At 38.0% G+C, this 13,923-nt stretch overlaps 1 protein-coding gene across 3 annotated transcripts in view; it reads right to left on the reverse strand.

The window, feature by feature from the left end:
* Positions 1–13,923, reverse strand: part of Eml5 (EMAP like 5) — a 106,090-nt gene that overhangs the window by 36,291 nt on the left and 55,876 nt on the right. For all 3 annotated transcript variants that reach the window (XR_007213199.1, XM_048362340.1, XM_048362343.1), the window contains exons 19-23: positions 13,005–13,116; positions 11,122–11,249; positions 5,952–6,093; positions 1,594–1,746; positions 451–582 (exon numbers count right to left, since the gene is read on the reverse strand). Coding sequence is in view for 2 of the 3 variants with exons in the window: in XM_048362340.1 (XP_048218297.1) it covers positions 451–582; positions 1,594–1,746; positions 5,952–6,093; positions 11,122–11,249; positions 13,005–13,116 (667 nt within the window). In the remaining variant the exon portion in view is untranslated. The remainder of the gene's footprint in view (positions 1–450; positions 583–1,593; positions 1,747–5,951; positions 6,094–11,121; positions 11,250–13,004; positions 13,117–13,923) is intronic.

A 13,923-nucleotide genomic window follows, 5' to 3' on the forward strand; every position in this document is an offset into this window, starting at 1 on the left:
TTAATAAGAAGAGACAAAGAAGGTTGCTTCATATTAATAAAGGGAACAATCCATCTAGAGGAGATAATAGTAGCCAATATAAAGGGGCTGGCAAAATGGCTCAAATGTTAATGTGCTTGCCTAGCAGGGCAAGGCACTGAGTTCAAACTCCAGCACGTCCAATAAAACCCTCATTTTCATTTGAAATTTGTCAAATTTATCTGACATAATTAGGATATTATCATGACATAGTTTTTCTTGTATAAAAGTTACCAGTTACTGTACTATCACTGGTATTATTTTGGGTCAAAATCAACAGTGTTTATCTTCAGATGTAAAATAAAGTAATGGAAAGCAATTGTTTTTCACAACACTTCTGAGGCTGTTAAATTGTTTCTGTTCTTTTAAAGTAGATTATACTAAGTCTAATGAAACTACATGACAATACTGAAAGGTTATTCAAAGTCTTACCTCTAATATCCCAATCAATATGGGTTATGTAACTGGTAGCTCCTTTGCAAATTCCTACTCGTTTGCTATTCATTACATTGTATATATCTATAAAAGTGTCATGAGATGCCACAGCTAAGTATTTCCCAGAACCTAAAAGAGACATACATTCATTTGTGATTTTCTATTTATGCAAATATATTTTCATTTTTTTTACTGGTATAATTTTAATTGTACAGGGAAGATTTCATTGCTGTACTTTTTTTTTTTTTGTCAGTTGAGGAGCTTGAACTTGGGGCCTGGGTGCTGTCCCTGAGCAGTTTTTCTCAAGGCTAGCATTCTACCATTTTGAGCCACAATGTCAGTTCTAGTTTTCTGGTGGTTAACTGGAGATAAGAGTCACATGGACTTTTTGCCTAGGCTGGCTTTGAACTGTGATCCTCAGATCTCAGCCTCTTGAGTAGCTAGGTGCCAAGCTTGGAAATCTATTTTTATACTTTGAAACTAAAGGTGATTTTTTAAAATATGCTTTTGAAAAAACTTTAGGTGTTCCACAAGTTATACCAGACATATATGTCAAATGACAAATTATAACATCTAAAAATGTTAATAACTAGTATAAAGAAGTAACTTATTTTTGTCTAACAAATTAGTTCAGTAAAGAGAATATTGTCAAAAATGATATGATGTCCTTCTGGTATACTTTGCACTTAGCCTGCCTAAAACCTCTAAATTTAGAACAAAATGGAACTAAACCAACATCAGGAGATTTTGCCTAAACAGTAGTAATTCCTATATTGTTGTAGACTTAATACTTAATAATGCACCGAAAGAAATAAAATGACCTGAAATTAATGCAATTTCCAAAGTATTAAGACATCATGAAAACGTCCATCAAACACCTCTTATATTATGGTTACAAACAAAGAAAAAAAATCCTGGAGCTCATAGAAGAAGCTAGGTCATTTGGAAAGTTAGTGGTGTAAGAATTAGCACTTATCAAAATACCTGTAATGAAATCAAATACAAAACTTTTACCTAACCCCATACTACTCCAGTTAAAAAAGTAAAATTCTGAGATAAAATAAGTTAATGAAAATTACACATGGATAGACTTACTTACACCAAAGTTAATAAACAAATATAATTTCAAAAGGATCTTACCAGGTGAAAATCGGATATCTGAAATAATATCTTTTCGGTGATGAAAAGACACAAGATCTTCTAGAGTATCTACATTTGCCATTAAGAAACTTCCATCATTGAGACCTACAGCTAAAGCTTTTCCATCAGGAGAAAAACAGCAGCACCTCCCACCTGAAAGAGAAGGGAACATAAATCAGACAACTTGCTTTGATATTATAAAGGACCTTCAGTTATAAACATGTCTTTATTATGACCTCAAAACAACATAAAAAAGAAGACAAGGCTGGGAATATGGCCTAGTGGCAAGAGTGCTTGCCTTGTGTACATGAAGCCCTGGGTTCGATTCCCAAGCACCACATATATGGAAAACAGCCAGAAGTGGCGCTGTGGCTCAAGTGGCAGAGTGCTAGCCTTGAGCAAAAAGGAGCCAGTGACAGTGCTCAGGCCTTGAGTCCCAGGCCCAGGACTGGCCAAAAAAAAGGAAGACCAAGTGATGAAGTTAATACATTTTTCTATAAAAAATCTTAAGATAACTTTTTCTATGAAAATCTCAGCTGAAAACCTAAGCAAGAATTAAAACAAACTCCGTTTTAAATGTAACAAAATAAATATTGATATTTATCTTAAAAGAAATTAAGTTGAAAAAGAGAGTACTACCTTGGTAGATTATTCCAAAAAAAAAAAAAATCAGAACTATAAAAAGTGAGGCTATCTTTATAAAAATGCTTTAAACTTTTTATAAAAATGCTTTATAAAGCTGGGTGCCAGTGGTACATTGCTCTAATCCTAGTTACTCAGGAGGCCGAGAGCTGAAGATCATGGTTCAAAGCCAGTCTGGGCAGGAACATCCTTGAGATTCTTATCCCCACTAAACTACCCAAAAAGCTGGAAGTAGAGCTGTGGCTCAAATGGCAAGGTGCTAACTTTGAACAGAAGAAGCTTGGGGACAATGCCTTAGGTCCTGACTTCAAGCCCAGGACTAGTACAAAATCATTATATATACAAATTACACATGTAATTATATACTACATATAATTATATTAAATATATACTTATTTATTAATACTATATTATAATATTACATATATGCATATACACACATATATGTTTCATGGCTAGTGCTCTATTACTTGGGTCATGCCTCTAGTTCTTGCTTTTTGCCTGTTAACTGGAGATAAGAGTCTTGACGATTCCTTTCAAACCATGATTCTCAGCTCTTAGCCTCCTCAGTAGCTAGGATTCTAAGCATAAGCCATCTGGGCCTAACTTTTAACATATTAAAAAATGTGACAATAGGAAATTATTGGTTTAAGCTAGGAAGATCCAGGTTTCAAAACTACATGACTGATAATATCGTTAATTTTATTATTGGTGTGAATATTAATTTTACTTCCAAATATACTGTTCTTCATGCCTCACAGACTTTATCTTTTGCCAGCTTTGCCAATAGAGGGCACTGGAGAGACACTCAAGGTGCAAACTGCTGCTGTGCACACATGTACATATGCATATATGCTAGCTTTCTTCACAGTGGTAGCCCTGGTCCTCCAGAAAGTTCCTTCACCTTCACAGTAATGATTCGGTTACAATCTGCAGACTCCAGCAAGATTCTATGTACACATGATGAGGTCACAGTTCAGTGACCTTAGCCTATTTACCAGGAAGTGGTCTACACCCTCTGGCAAGTCTATCTATTACCCAGTTAACACTCTCACTGTTCCATTGAGGCCTTCTTTCTCTGGTAGGCTTTTTCACCAGAGACAGACTGAGCCTTCTGGTGACAGCCATACCCTTTCTAAACAGGAAGAAGGATCATGCTCCCAGGCTGGTCTAGGAAAAAACAAGAGACCCTTTCTAAAAAATGACTAAAGCAGGGCTGGGGATATGGCCCAGTGGCAAGAGAGCTTGTCTCGTATACATGAGGCCCTGGGTTCGATTCCCCAGCACCACATATACAGAAAACGGCCACAAGTGGCGCTGTGGCTCAAGTGGCAGAGTGCTAGCCTTGAGCTAAAGGAAGCCAGGGACAGTGCTCAGGCCCTGAGTCCAAGGCCCAGGACTGGCCAAAAAAAAACAAAACAAAACAAAAAAAAATGACTAAAGCAAAAGCATGCTGGTGGAATGGCTGTTGGAGAATATTTGCTTTAACAATGCAAGGTATTAAGTTCAAATCCTATATGAGATAGAAAGCGGAGGAGGAGGGAGAGAGATATATTGAGAGAGAAGAGAAAACTTTCATTAAATTGTTGCTGAGGAGTATAAAAAGCTGGGCCCTAGTGGCTCACCCCTGTAATTCTAGCTACTCCGGAAGCTTACACCTAGAGGATCAAGGAGCCAGCCCAGGCAGAAAAGTCTTCAAGACTCCATTTCCAATTAACTAGGAAGCAGCTGAGCTAGGAATGACTCAAGTGGTAGAGCCTCCACCATGAGCAAGTGAACTAACAAGCATGAGGCCTCTGAGTTCAAGATCTGGCACAATTTAAAAAAAACAATTATTCAGGTCAATATAATCCTTGTCCACTCTAAGCATCAAGAATCAAGTTGTAAGGTTCACCCCTGGGAGGGCTCCTTGCTGATGCCCCCCACCTGTTTAAGTCTGTGCCCAGAACCTGAGTTACCTAGGTAACTGGCACACCTGGAGGTAGCTACCTCCTCCTTTTCTGAGGTCACATCCAATCCACCTGGCCATATCTCCCATCTTTCTCTGTATAATCTGGCTCAACATGAGTCCCTGCTCTTTCCTTTTCTCTTTTCTTTCTCTCTTGCTCCTTTCCTCTTTCTTTCTTTTTATCCTCTTCCTTCCCCTCTGTCTCTTCATGCCTCCATCTTGTGCAGGCTGGCAGTTTGCTTTCCACCCAGTAAGCTTCTTTCTTTCTGAACCATGTAGCGGGTTTCCTTTCTGGTGAACCTTACAAAAGTGAATGAAGAGACTCTTTATCTATCCAGACAACACAGTGCAGAAGAGTCAAATGAAGGTATTGTGGAAATTCAGAAATTCTATCACTAGTTTTATTCATGAATAATGATACCAGGGATGGGGGTGTGGCTCAAGTGGTAGAAGTTCTGCTTAGGAAGTGGGAGGCTGTGAGTTCAAACACCACTACTGCCCCCAAATCATGATTCTAGTTTATTTTGTTCAGTATCACATATTTATAACAAAAAAACTCCCAACGTGCTATGCTATATTCTAACTCTTGTGTGAAATTTAACGTTATGTTAATTAGTAGTGATGCTACAGAAATAGAGATTTTTTTATTTTTTGTGTTTTTTTTTGGCCAGTCCTGGGGCTTGGACTCAGGACTTGAGCACTGTCCCTGGCTTCTTTTTGCTCAAGGCTAGCACTCTGCCACTTGAGCCACAGCACCACTTCTGGCCATTTTCTGTATATGTGGTGCTGGGGAATTGAACCCAGGGCCTCATATATACAAGGCAAGCACTCTTGCCACTAGGCCATATCCCCAGCCCTAAAGATGTTTTTTGCTTATAGCAAAAATAATAATGCCAATTGAGGAGGTTTGTAAATATTACTGAGAACTATTTCTAAGAAATTGAAAATTGTATATACAGCTTTATCTGCCCTAGATAGTAAATCAGCTCCAGTGAACTCCTTGTGCCTATACACTAACAGTTTCAAATGCTTCCTACAAATGCACCCAGTTCTGTTTATCCTAAAATACTCTCCCTTCACCTCTGCTAACTCTTTTTACTTTTTCTTTTTCTTTTTTTTTTTTTTTTTTGCCAGTCCTGGGCCTTGGACTCAGGGCCTGAGCACTGTCCCTGGCTTCTTTTTGCTCAAGGCTAGCACTCTGCCACTTGAGCCACAGTGCCCCTTCTGGCCATTTTCTGTATATGTGGTGCTGGGGAATCGAACCTAGGACTTCAAGTATGGGAGGCAAGCTCTCTTTGCCACTAGGTCATATCCCCAGCCCCTCTGCTAACTCTTTTAAAGTTTCTTTGCTTTCTCTCTTTTTTAAAAAAGAGGGTCTTACTATGTAGCCCAGGTTGGCCTTGAACTCAGGATCCTCCTGCCTCATCCTCCTGAGGTGCTAGGATTACCAGCATGCACTTCCACACCCAAGAGCCTTTTAAAGTTAAATTTTCTTTCTAAATGTCTAGTCCTGAATTATACATAATCATAGTCACAAAAGAGAGAAAACTCAGCTGTTATTTAGTTCCTCCATTGTGTTCTCCAGTATGTCACTGAATATTGGTTTAATATAGACATGATCACAGGAGTCCCATAAAGACTGGGCATAATTAATTTTCTTTGCATTAGCACTATTAGGAAGTAGACACTGAGTAAAATATTTTTACTACTGATTTATTATACTTGTGAAGGTGAAAAACTGTGACAACTTAAACTGAAGGCCTCTTACCCTTTTTCAGTTTCCGGACAGCTAGCATACAATGACTAGGAGAGAGATCCCATATTCTTAAGGTTTTGTCATCACTTACAGTAGCACAGATGGGTAGATAAGGGTGTGTAGCCAAACCCCACACCTCTCCTTCCATGTGTCCCTACAAGGAAACAGTTAAAATTAATTTAACTTGAAAATATATGCATGACAAAGTGAGGAGCTCCACAGATGTGCTCACCAGAGAAACTGAATTTTTTTTTAAGTACCCAAACATTTAGGGTCAGGAAATGATTTCAAGGAAATACAACAAATGAAGCAACATTTATTTAAGAAAATTGCTAGAATTTGGTAAGAACAGTGAAAGAACAGCAAAAGTCTATTGTATTTAAACTGCAATCCCCCAGTGGTGGGGGATGTGCAAGAGGGAAGTGGAGGTTTAAACTAACATCTAGTTCCTCTCCCTTCTTCTCAGCTCACTGAGATGGAAATATCATACTAGACAGATACAAATAAGAACACCTCTCTTTCTCCCCAGGGAAGACAGGATGTCAGAGTCTCTAATATTGCCTGGTTCGTCTGTGTTCTGCTAAATTCTTGGTGAGCCCTGCAGACTCATGAGTGTTCGTCTTCCTCCTAGACTCTATTCCAGATGGAAACTCTACCTTTGATGAAGTACCAATGAGAACAAGCAGGCCCAGGGGCCAACCCAGGGAGACCTGGACTATAGTCCTCTGTCTCTCCTAAGTGCTCAGTTCATAAAGTCTGGCCACTCACAGACAAACATTCCACTCTCTGTATTCTCAACTCCAGAGTCCTCACTCAAATTTGCCTAGAAGCCAGAAAAAATAGCCCCTGATCTCTTTTCTCCTCTAGTCAATGGACTAACTACTCTGAAACCATGAACTCAAATATAGATTTCCTCCCTTAAGTTGTCTCGGTCACAGTGATGAAAAAGTAATACACAAAATTGGTTCTAGAGGGGGAAAAATTCCAGAGAAATGGGTCATTGCTTTGATTCAACCTGACTATATGGTTGTGCCTTTGGAACTTCAGGCTGTGACAATAAGGCCCAAGGCTGGGGCTGCCCAAGCTCTTTGTATCTCACATCACTTTTCCATAGGCGTCAATGGCAGATATGGAACTATGTTTTCCCTGCTAAATTTCAGGCTTGCTTTGGTTTAATCCTTCGGTGCTATTCTGTTACTCCCTTTCGGAATAGTAATGTTTACTTACTGCATGTGGGAACTTTCTTTTTGATTTTCACAAGGAATCATAACTAAGATTTTGCCTTCATTTTCAGTAGGGAATTTGCACATTTGGACTTATACCTTTTTGTTGTTGTTTGTTTGTTTTTGCTAGTACTGGGGCTTGAACTCAGGGCTGAGGCTCTGTCTCTTAGCTTTTTCCATTCAAGGCTGGTGATCTATTTATTTATCACTTGAGCCACACACAGTTCGACTTCCAGATTTTGGAAGGTTACCTTGAGGTAAGAGTCTCATGGACTCTGCTGACTGAGCTGGCCTTGCACTTCTGTCCTCAGATCTCAACCTCCTAAGTAGCTGGAATTACAGGTGTGAGCTACAAGTGCCCCAACTAGAAATATTTATATTTATAGGTTGATTTTATATTCAATCATATCACAAGACTCTTTAATTATGTCTAACATTTTTTCAAGTAATTAGTTCCAATACATTTTCTTGATATTCAGGGTATAATACTTGCTGTGTCTGAAAATACCATGGATGTCCATTTTACCGCCAACATTTTTACACTTTTTGTTGATTTGTTTTAATGGATTAGCTATGGTATAACCCATAAGGGTGGACAATAATGATGAGGTTGGCATCCTTCCCTTGGTTGCTGACAGACATCAAAGGGATAAAAATATAGTACCATCTTAAACTCATAAGATAAAAAAATAATAGGATGGAACTCTGAGTTACAGTGCATGGTTAGCATGAATGAGACCCTATGTTTAATTAAAAATAACAAAAGAATGTATTAAAAACAATATTAATTGGGAGGCCATCAGTGCAGTTCTAATGACAGGTTCCTATGTAAGCCATTTAAAAGCAAATGTAAACAGTATAAAGAAACTAGAAACTCTGCCAGTCAGAAGATACCAGTTAACTTTTAATAAAAAAAATTATCAATTAAGAGTTGCCAGCAAATCTCTATTTAAAGGATTTACAACTGCTAGGTGCTGATGGCTTACACCTGTAATCCTAGCTACTCAGGAGGCTGAGATCTGAGGATCTAGGTTCAAAGCAAGCCCGAGCAGGAAAGTCTGTGAGACTCATCTCCAATTAACCACTAGAAAACCAGAAGAGGCACTGTGGCTCAAGCATTAGAATGCTAGCCTTCAGCTGAAGAGTTCAGGTGGCAATGCCTAGGCTCAGGGTTCAAGCCCCATGACTGACAAAAAAAACCCCAAAAGGTTTTACAACTGGAGCAAATCAAATATATCTTCTTTATCTTGTGAATTCAGCCCAGAAATGTGCCATTTCCATGCTGCTACAGCAGATACTCAATCTCTTCTTGCTTGCTGTCCAATTCATGAACGTTTTAATGTTCAAATAAATTGTTATTTTGTCTAAATTTCTTCTCTTAGTAGATGTCATTTATGAATCCTAGAGCTTTTTATCACAATTATAAAACAGTCTGCTTTTAATAATTTGAACTCTGGATTCATCTGTAAAAAGTTATTTTGTTACTATTTCTTTTTTTTTTTTTGGCCAGTCCTAGGCCGTGAACTCAGGGCCTGAGCACTGTCCCTGGCTTCTTTTTTGCTCAAGGCTAGCACTCTGCCACTTGAGCCACAGCGCCACTTCTGGCCATTTTCTGTATATGTGGTGCTGAGGAATCGAACCCAGGGCCTCATATATACGAGGCAAGCACACTTGCCACTAGGCCATATTCCCAGCCCTTTTGTTACTATTTCTTAAAAAAGATCATAAGTACATTAAAAATCATGACCACTTGAGCATACTGGCACAAGCCTATAATACCAGCACTTGGGAGGCTGAGCAAGGAGGATCACAAGTTCAAGACCATCCTAGGGCTATATAGCAAGACCATCTCAAAACAAAGCAAAAACAAAAAACAACCCCATTCATATCTCCATAATCTTTTTATTTCAAAGGCATATGATTTAACTAAAAATAATGAGCAAAATGAAATATTTTGGCATTTGTACACATAATTCTCCTTAGTATATCAGGGTACTAATAACATAATAAAACATATCATGTGCAGTGTTGTTCCTTACTTGTACTTTTTGATGTCCTAAAATAAGAATGAAGTGAGAATAAAAAAGAAGTATGCCCATATTAAGAAAGAAAATAATTATTTTCCAGAATAAAAGGCAAACCAAAATTTGGTATTACTATATACAGAATTACACGAGGACAATATTTCATCAGGATAGATCCTCCCTCATGGTTTTCTAGTATTGATTTATTTTTCTTCCTAGTCTTCATAAAAACAAAATATAATAAAGAAATGTATATTAAAGGAATTCCACTGGGTGCTGGTGGCTCCCAGCTACTCAGGAGGCTGAGATTTAAGGACTGAGGCTTAAAGCCAGCATGGACAGGGAAGTCCATGAGATTCCTATCTCCAATTAACTACCCAAAAGCTCAAAGAAGACCTGTAGCTTCAGTGGTAGAGCACTAGCCTTGAGCACAAGGCTTGAGATAAAGTCCCAGGACTAGAATACACACATACTCCTTCCTTCCTTTCCTTCCTCCCCCTACCCCTTTCTTTCTTTCAAACACAGGGTCTCATACTTGCTAGGCAAGTGTTTGCCTCCACTTGGAGCACTTGTCAAGCCTTTTTGGTTCACTTTTTCAGACATGGTCTTAGGTCTTTGCTGGGGACAATCTTTTTTTTTTTTTTTTTTGCCAGTCCTGGGCCTTGAACTCAGGGCCTGAGCACTGTCCCTGGCTTCTTTTTGCTCAAGGCTAGCACTCTGCCACTTGAGCCACAGCACCACCTCTGGCAGTTTTCTGTATATGTGGTGCTGGGGAATCGAACCCAGGGCTTCGTGTATTAGAGGCAAGCACTCTTGCCACTAGGCCATATCCCCAGCCCGCTGGGGACAATCTTGAACCACATTCTTTCTATCCTATTTCATCCTTAGGAGTAACTAGGATTACAAGCATGAGCCATCACACCTTCATTTTTGAGGTAAAATCTCTTCATTAGCTTTTTACCAAGGCTAAACTTGGATTATGATCTTCCTATCACCATCTTCTGAGTAGCTCATATCATAGACATGTACCACCATGTCCAGTCCTAATATACCATTCTTGATGGATATGTTAATTATTGCATATGAAAATATGCATATGTGACTAATAGCTATTCCTGCTGTTCAAGTTAATTTTTCTGTCTCCGAAGTTTTATATTTTAGCTTTTATTATTAACACCTTTTCACACATATTTTCAGTAACACAATTTTAGTATAGAGTCATATACTCCTTCTGTTTTTATAAGTTGAAAATTTAAAGATGATTTAACTAGAGAGTTTTATAGAAAAATAATTAGCTAATGTTCAACAAACATTAAAATTAATAAAATTAATAAAATAATTATGAGGCCTGAAGACCAGAGTGTCAGCCAAGCAAGCATGAGACTCTGAACTCAATCCCCAGGGCCACTAGAAACAAATAAATAAACGAATAAGTAAATGTGTTGGGCTAAATGGACCAAGTTATTATTAATTTTTCTACCTATTGGTCCATTTTGTGGTAAGAATTTATTTAGAATATTGGCAGAGCCAGATAGCTACTCAGGAGGCTGAGATCTGAGAATCATCATTTGAAGCTAGCCTGGGCAGGAAAGTCCATGAGACTCTTATCTCCAATTAACCACTCAAAAACCAGAAGTGGCCCTGTGGCTCAGAGTGGTAGAGTGCTAGCCTTGAGGAAAAGAGCTCAGGGAGAGTGCCCAGGCTCTGAGTTCAAGCCCCATGACAAAAATTAAAGAAAAATATATTGGCAGTTTTTCCATATAAAAATATGCATGTTTGTCTGATAGTCATTTAGCTATAACTATTTTTTCTGTATATATTAACTTTAAGGCTGTTTCCACAATTAATATCTTTTTTTTCACTGTCAACTTCTTTTATATGCTAAAAATAAATTATACATAAAGGAAAAGAAAGACTATTAGCAATTAAAAGTACCTGGACCAGAAGCGTTATTGGGCCACTTTTATCCACTTCTAGTATTTCACCATTCTTTGTACCAACTAAAATATGACCATGTCCTAATGATATGGCACGTATAGATGGGTTATCTTCCAAGAGAAGACCTGAAAGGTGAAATGGAGATATTCTTGAAGTACAAAATCACTCTAATACAACATCTATGGACTGCCAACAATGTTATTTTGAAATTGAAAATAACATTATAAGGTGGTTTTCTCCTATATTTTAAGTATTCTAATAATGTACTAAATATTCTTAATCTCAAAATAAGTCTGCAAATATAGTAAATTCTATTCTATCCCAGGTCCTCTTATTTATCTTATCTCATCTACCTTACACTTACCTTCACTTACAATATTCCGATTAGAAATTTTAATTCAAAGTATGACACATTCCTTTATGTATGTCTTAGACAGTTCTCAGTGATATATTAGTAATTATGATAGGCCCAGTATCCACCACACAGTGGAAAAAAAACAGACCTTATGTAAGGACCATACTGAAAAAGGCCTATACAGGATGACATTTGTAAGAACAGGGGAGTTATTCTAGAAGAAATAATGTTTGATGAATTAGAACTGGAGGTGTGGCTCACTTGGTAGAAGGAAAAAGATACTGTACATATTCACTTCCAGTAATCGAGTATATCATCTTTTCCTACAAAATGAAAACTGAGCATGTATTGAGATAACTGGAAGGGGCAGGAGGGAACAGGAAGAACAAATTCTAGGCAAAAGTAATTGCATGCAGAAAGGCTTGGAAGTTAGAGAGTAGCATGGCACCTTAAAAGAAAATGAAACCACTTTTATGCATTGAAAGAAATGGCACAAGGAGAAGGACCTGTGATACTTGAGGGGCAGGGTCAATGAAATAATAAAGTAAGAAAGACCAAGTTTGAAAACAAGTTCCTGACTGACGATAAGTCAATTTATATTACACATAAACTTTTATTTGTAAAATTAAAAATCCTGCTGGGCACTGTAATCCTAGCCTGTAATCATGCCTGTAATCCTAGCTACTCAGGAGGCTGGGATCTGAGGGTTGTGGTCCAAAGCCAGATGAGGTAGGAAAGTCTGTGAGACTCTTATCACCTCTAAACTAGCCTTGAGCTAGCCTTGAGCACAAAAGCTCAGAGACTACACCCAGGCCCAGAGCTCAAGCCCCAGGCCAGAAATAGTATTAATATTAATAATGCTATGCTTGGTTAATATTTTATCATGCATATTACATAAAATAGATTTTATTTTTTTATTATTAAATTTTGTTGACAAGGTGTTGTGCAAAAGGGGTTCAGTTACATAGTAGGGCAGTGAGTACATTTCTTGTGATATCTTACACCCTCGTTTTTCTTTCCCTTCCCTAGATCAGGTAGACATATATGCAATACCCAGTGTACCAGAATCATATACAGTAGCCACGTGGCATACGCCAAAGGAAATTCACCTTGAACTTTAAATATAACGTCAACAATAGTTTGCTTATCTTTGTCTTATATGATCATATATACATAGCTGTTGAGCTATTGTGATCCACTGAGAGGTCTATTTTAGACCTTTTTATGTTTAGTAGTTTTTTGGTTTTAGATACATAATGTAAGGTCACTGACCCAAACCTGTGGAAATACCATTTGACAAGAAGTTTTTTGTTTCGCAGACCTGGTCTCTACTGTCCCCGCCCCCCAAAAAAATAGATTTTAGAAGTATAGCGATGACATTACTATCAAGTGTCTCCTCCCATTTAACTCAACAGCCACCAGGTAAAGAAGAAAAAAATATTATTTCATGTGTTCCACCCCAGTAATCAAGCATATTAATATCCAACTGATATTTTCCTACAAAGTAAAATAAATCAAAAATTACCTTTAGATCCTGGGGCCAAAGCAGCTCTTTTTATAGCATAGGTCTTGAGACATCTTTCAAAAGAGTCATCCCAAAGAGCTACTATGCCATCTTTTCCTCCAGTTACAAATCCCTGTGATAATAAAAGCCCGAGTTGATAAAAGTCTAAATATATGAAAAATGATAATCTTATTTCTACTAAAAAATTCTAGGGAGAAGACAATAAGGCTAGCTTAGTGGTAGAGAGCTTGCTTAGCATGTTTTATAAAGCACTGAGTTTGGTCCTCAGTACCACATAAACAGAAAAAGCCGGGAATGGTGCTGTGGCTCAAGTGGTAGAGTGCTAGCCTTGAGCACAGAGAGGCTCAGAGACAGAGCCTAGGACTAGCAGGAAAAAAAAGAACAAGAAGAAGACTATAGCCAAAAGTTACAGGAGCCATCATAAGAATCCATTTGTCGGGCTGGGAATATGGCCTAGTGGCAAGAGTGCTTGGTTCGTATACATGAAGCCCTGGGTTCAATTCCCCAGCACCACATATACAGAAAACTACCAGAAGTGGCGCTGTGGCTCAAGTGGCAGAGTGCTAGCCTTGAGCAAAAAAAGAAGCCAGGGACAGTGCTCAGGCCCTGAGTCCAAGCCCCAGGACTGGGAAAAAAAAAGAATCCATTTGTTTTAAAAAATCAGAAAATACAGAATCAGCAAAAATATTTAGTGATAAGAAAATATTTTATAGGATAGGACATTGAAAACAGTTCCTAATTTGGAACTATGAGTTAATCTACCACGTTCAGCAAGTCACATGTATCCTTTTGGAATCTTTTTAATCCTTTAAAAAGAAGGGATAATAATTGTTCCTACATTACAGGATATGGCAATTATAATGTAAAGCAGTTAGAATAATTTTTGATACACAGGGCTGATCAATTATTAAAATTCCTT

The sequence above is a fragment of the Perognathus longimembris genome, chromosome 14 (genome assembly GCF_023159225.1).
Source record: "Perognathus longimembris pacificus isolate PPM17 chromosome 14, ASM2315922v1, whole genome shotgun sequence".
Lineage (NCBI taxonomy): Eukaryota > Metazoa > Chordata > Mammalia > Rodentia > Heteromyidae > Perognathus > Perognathus longimembris.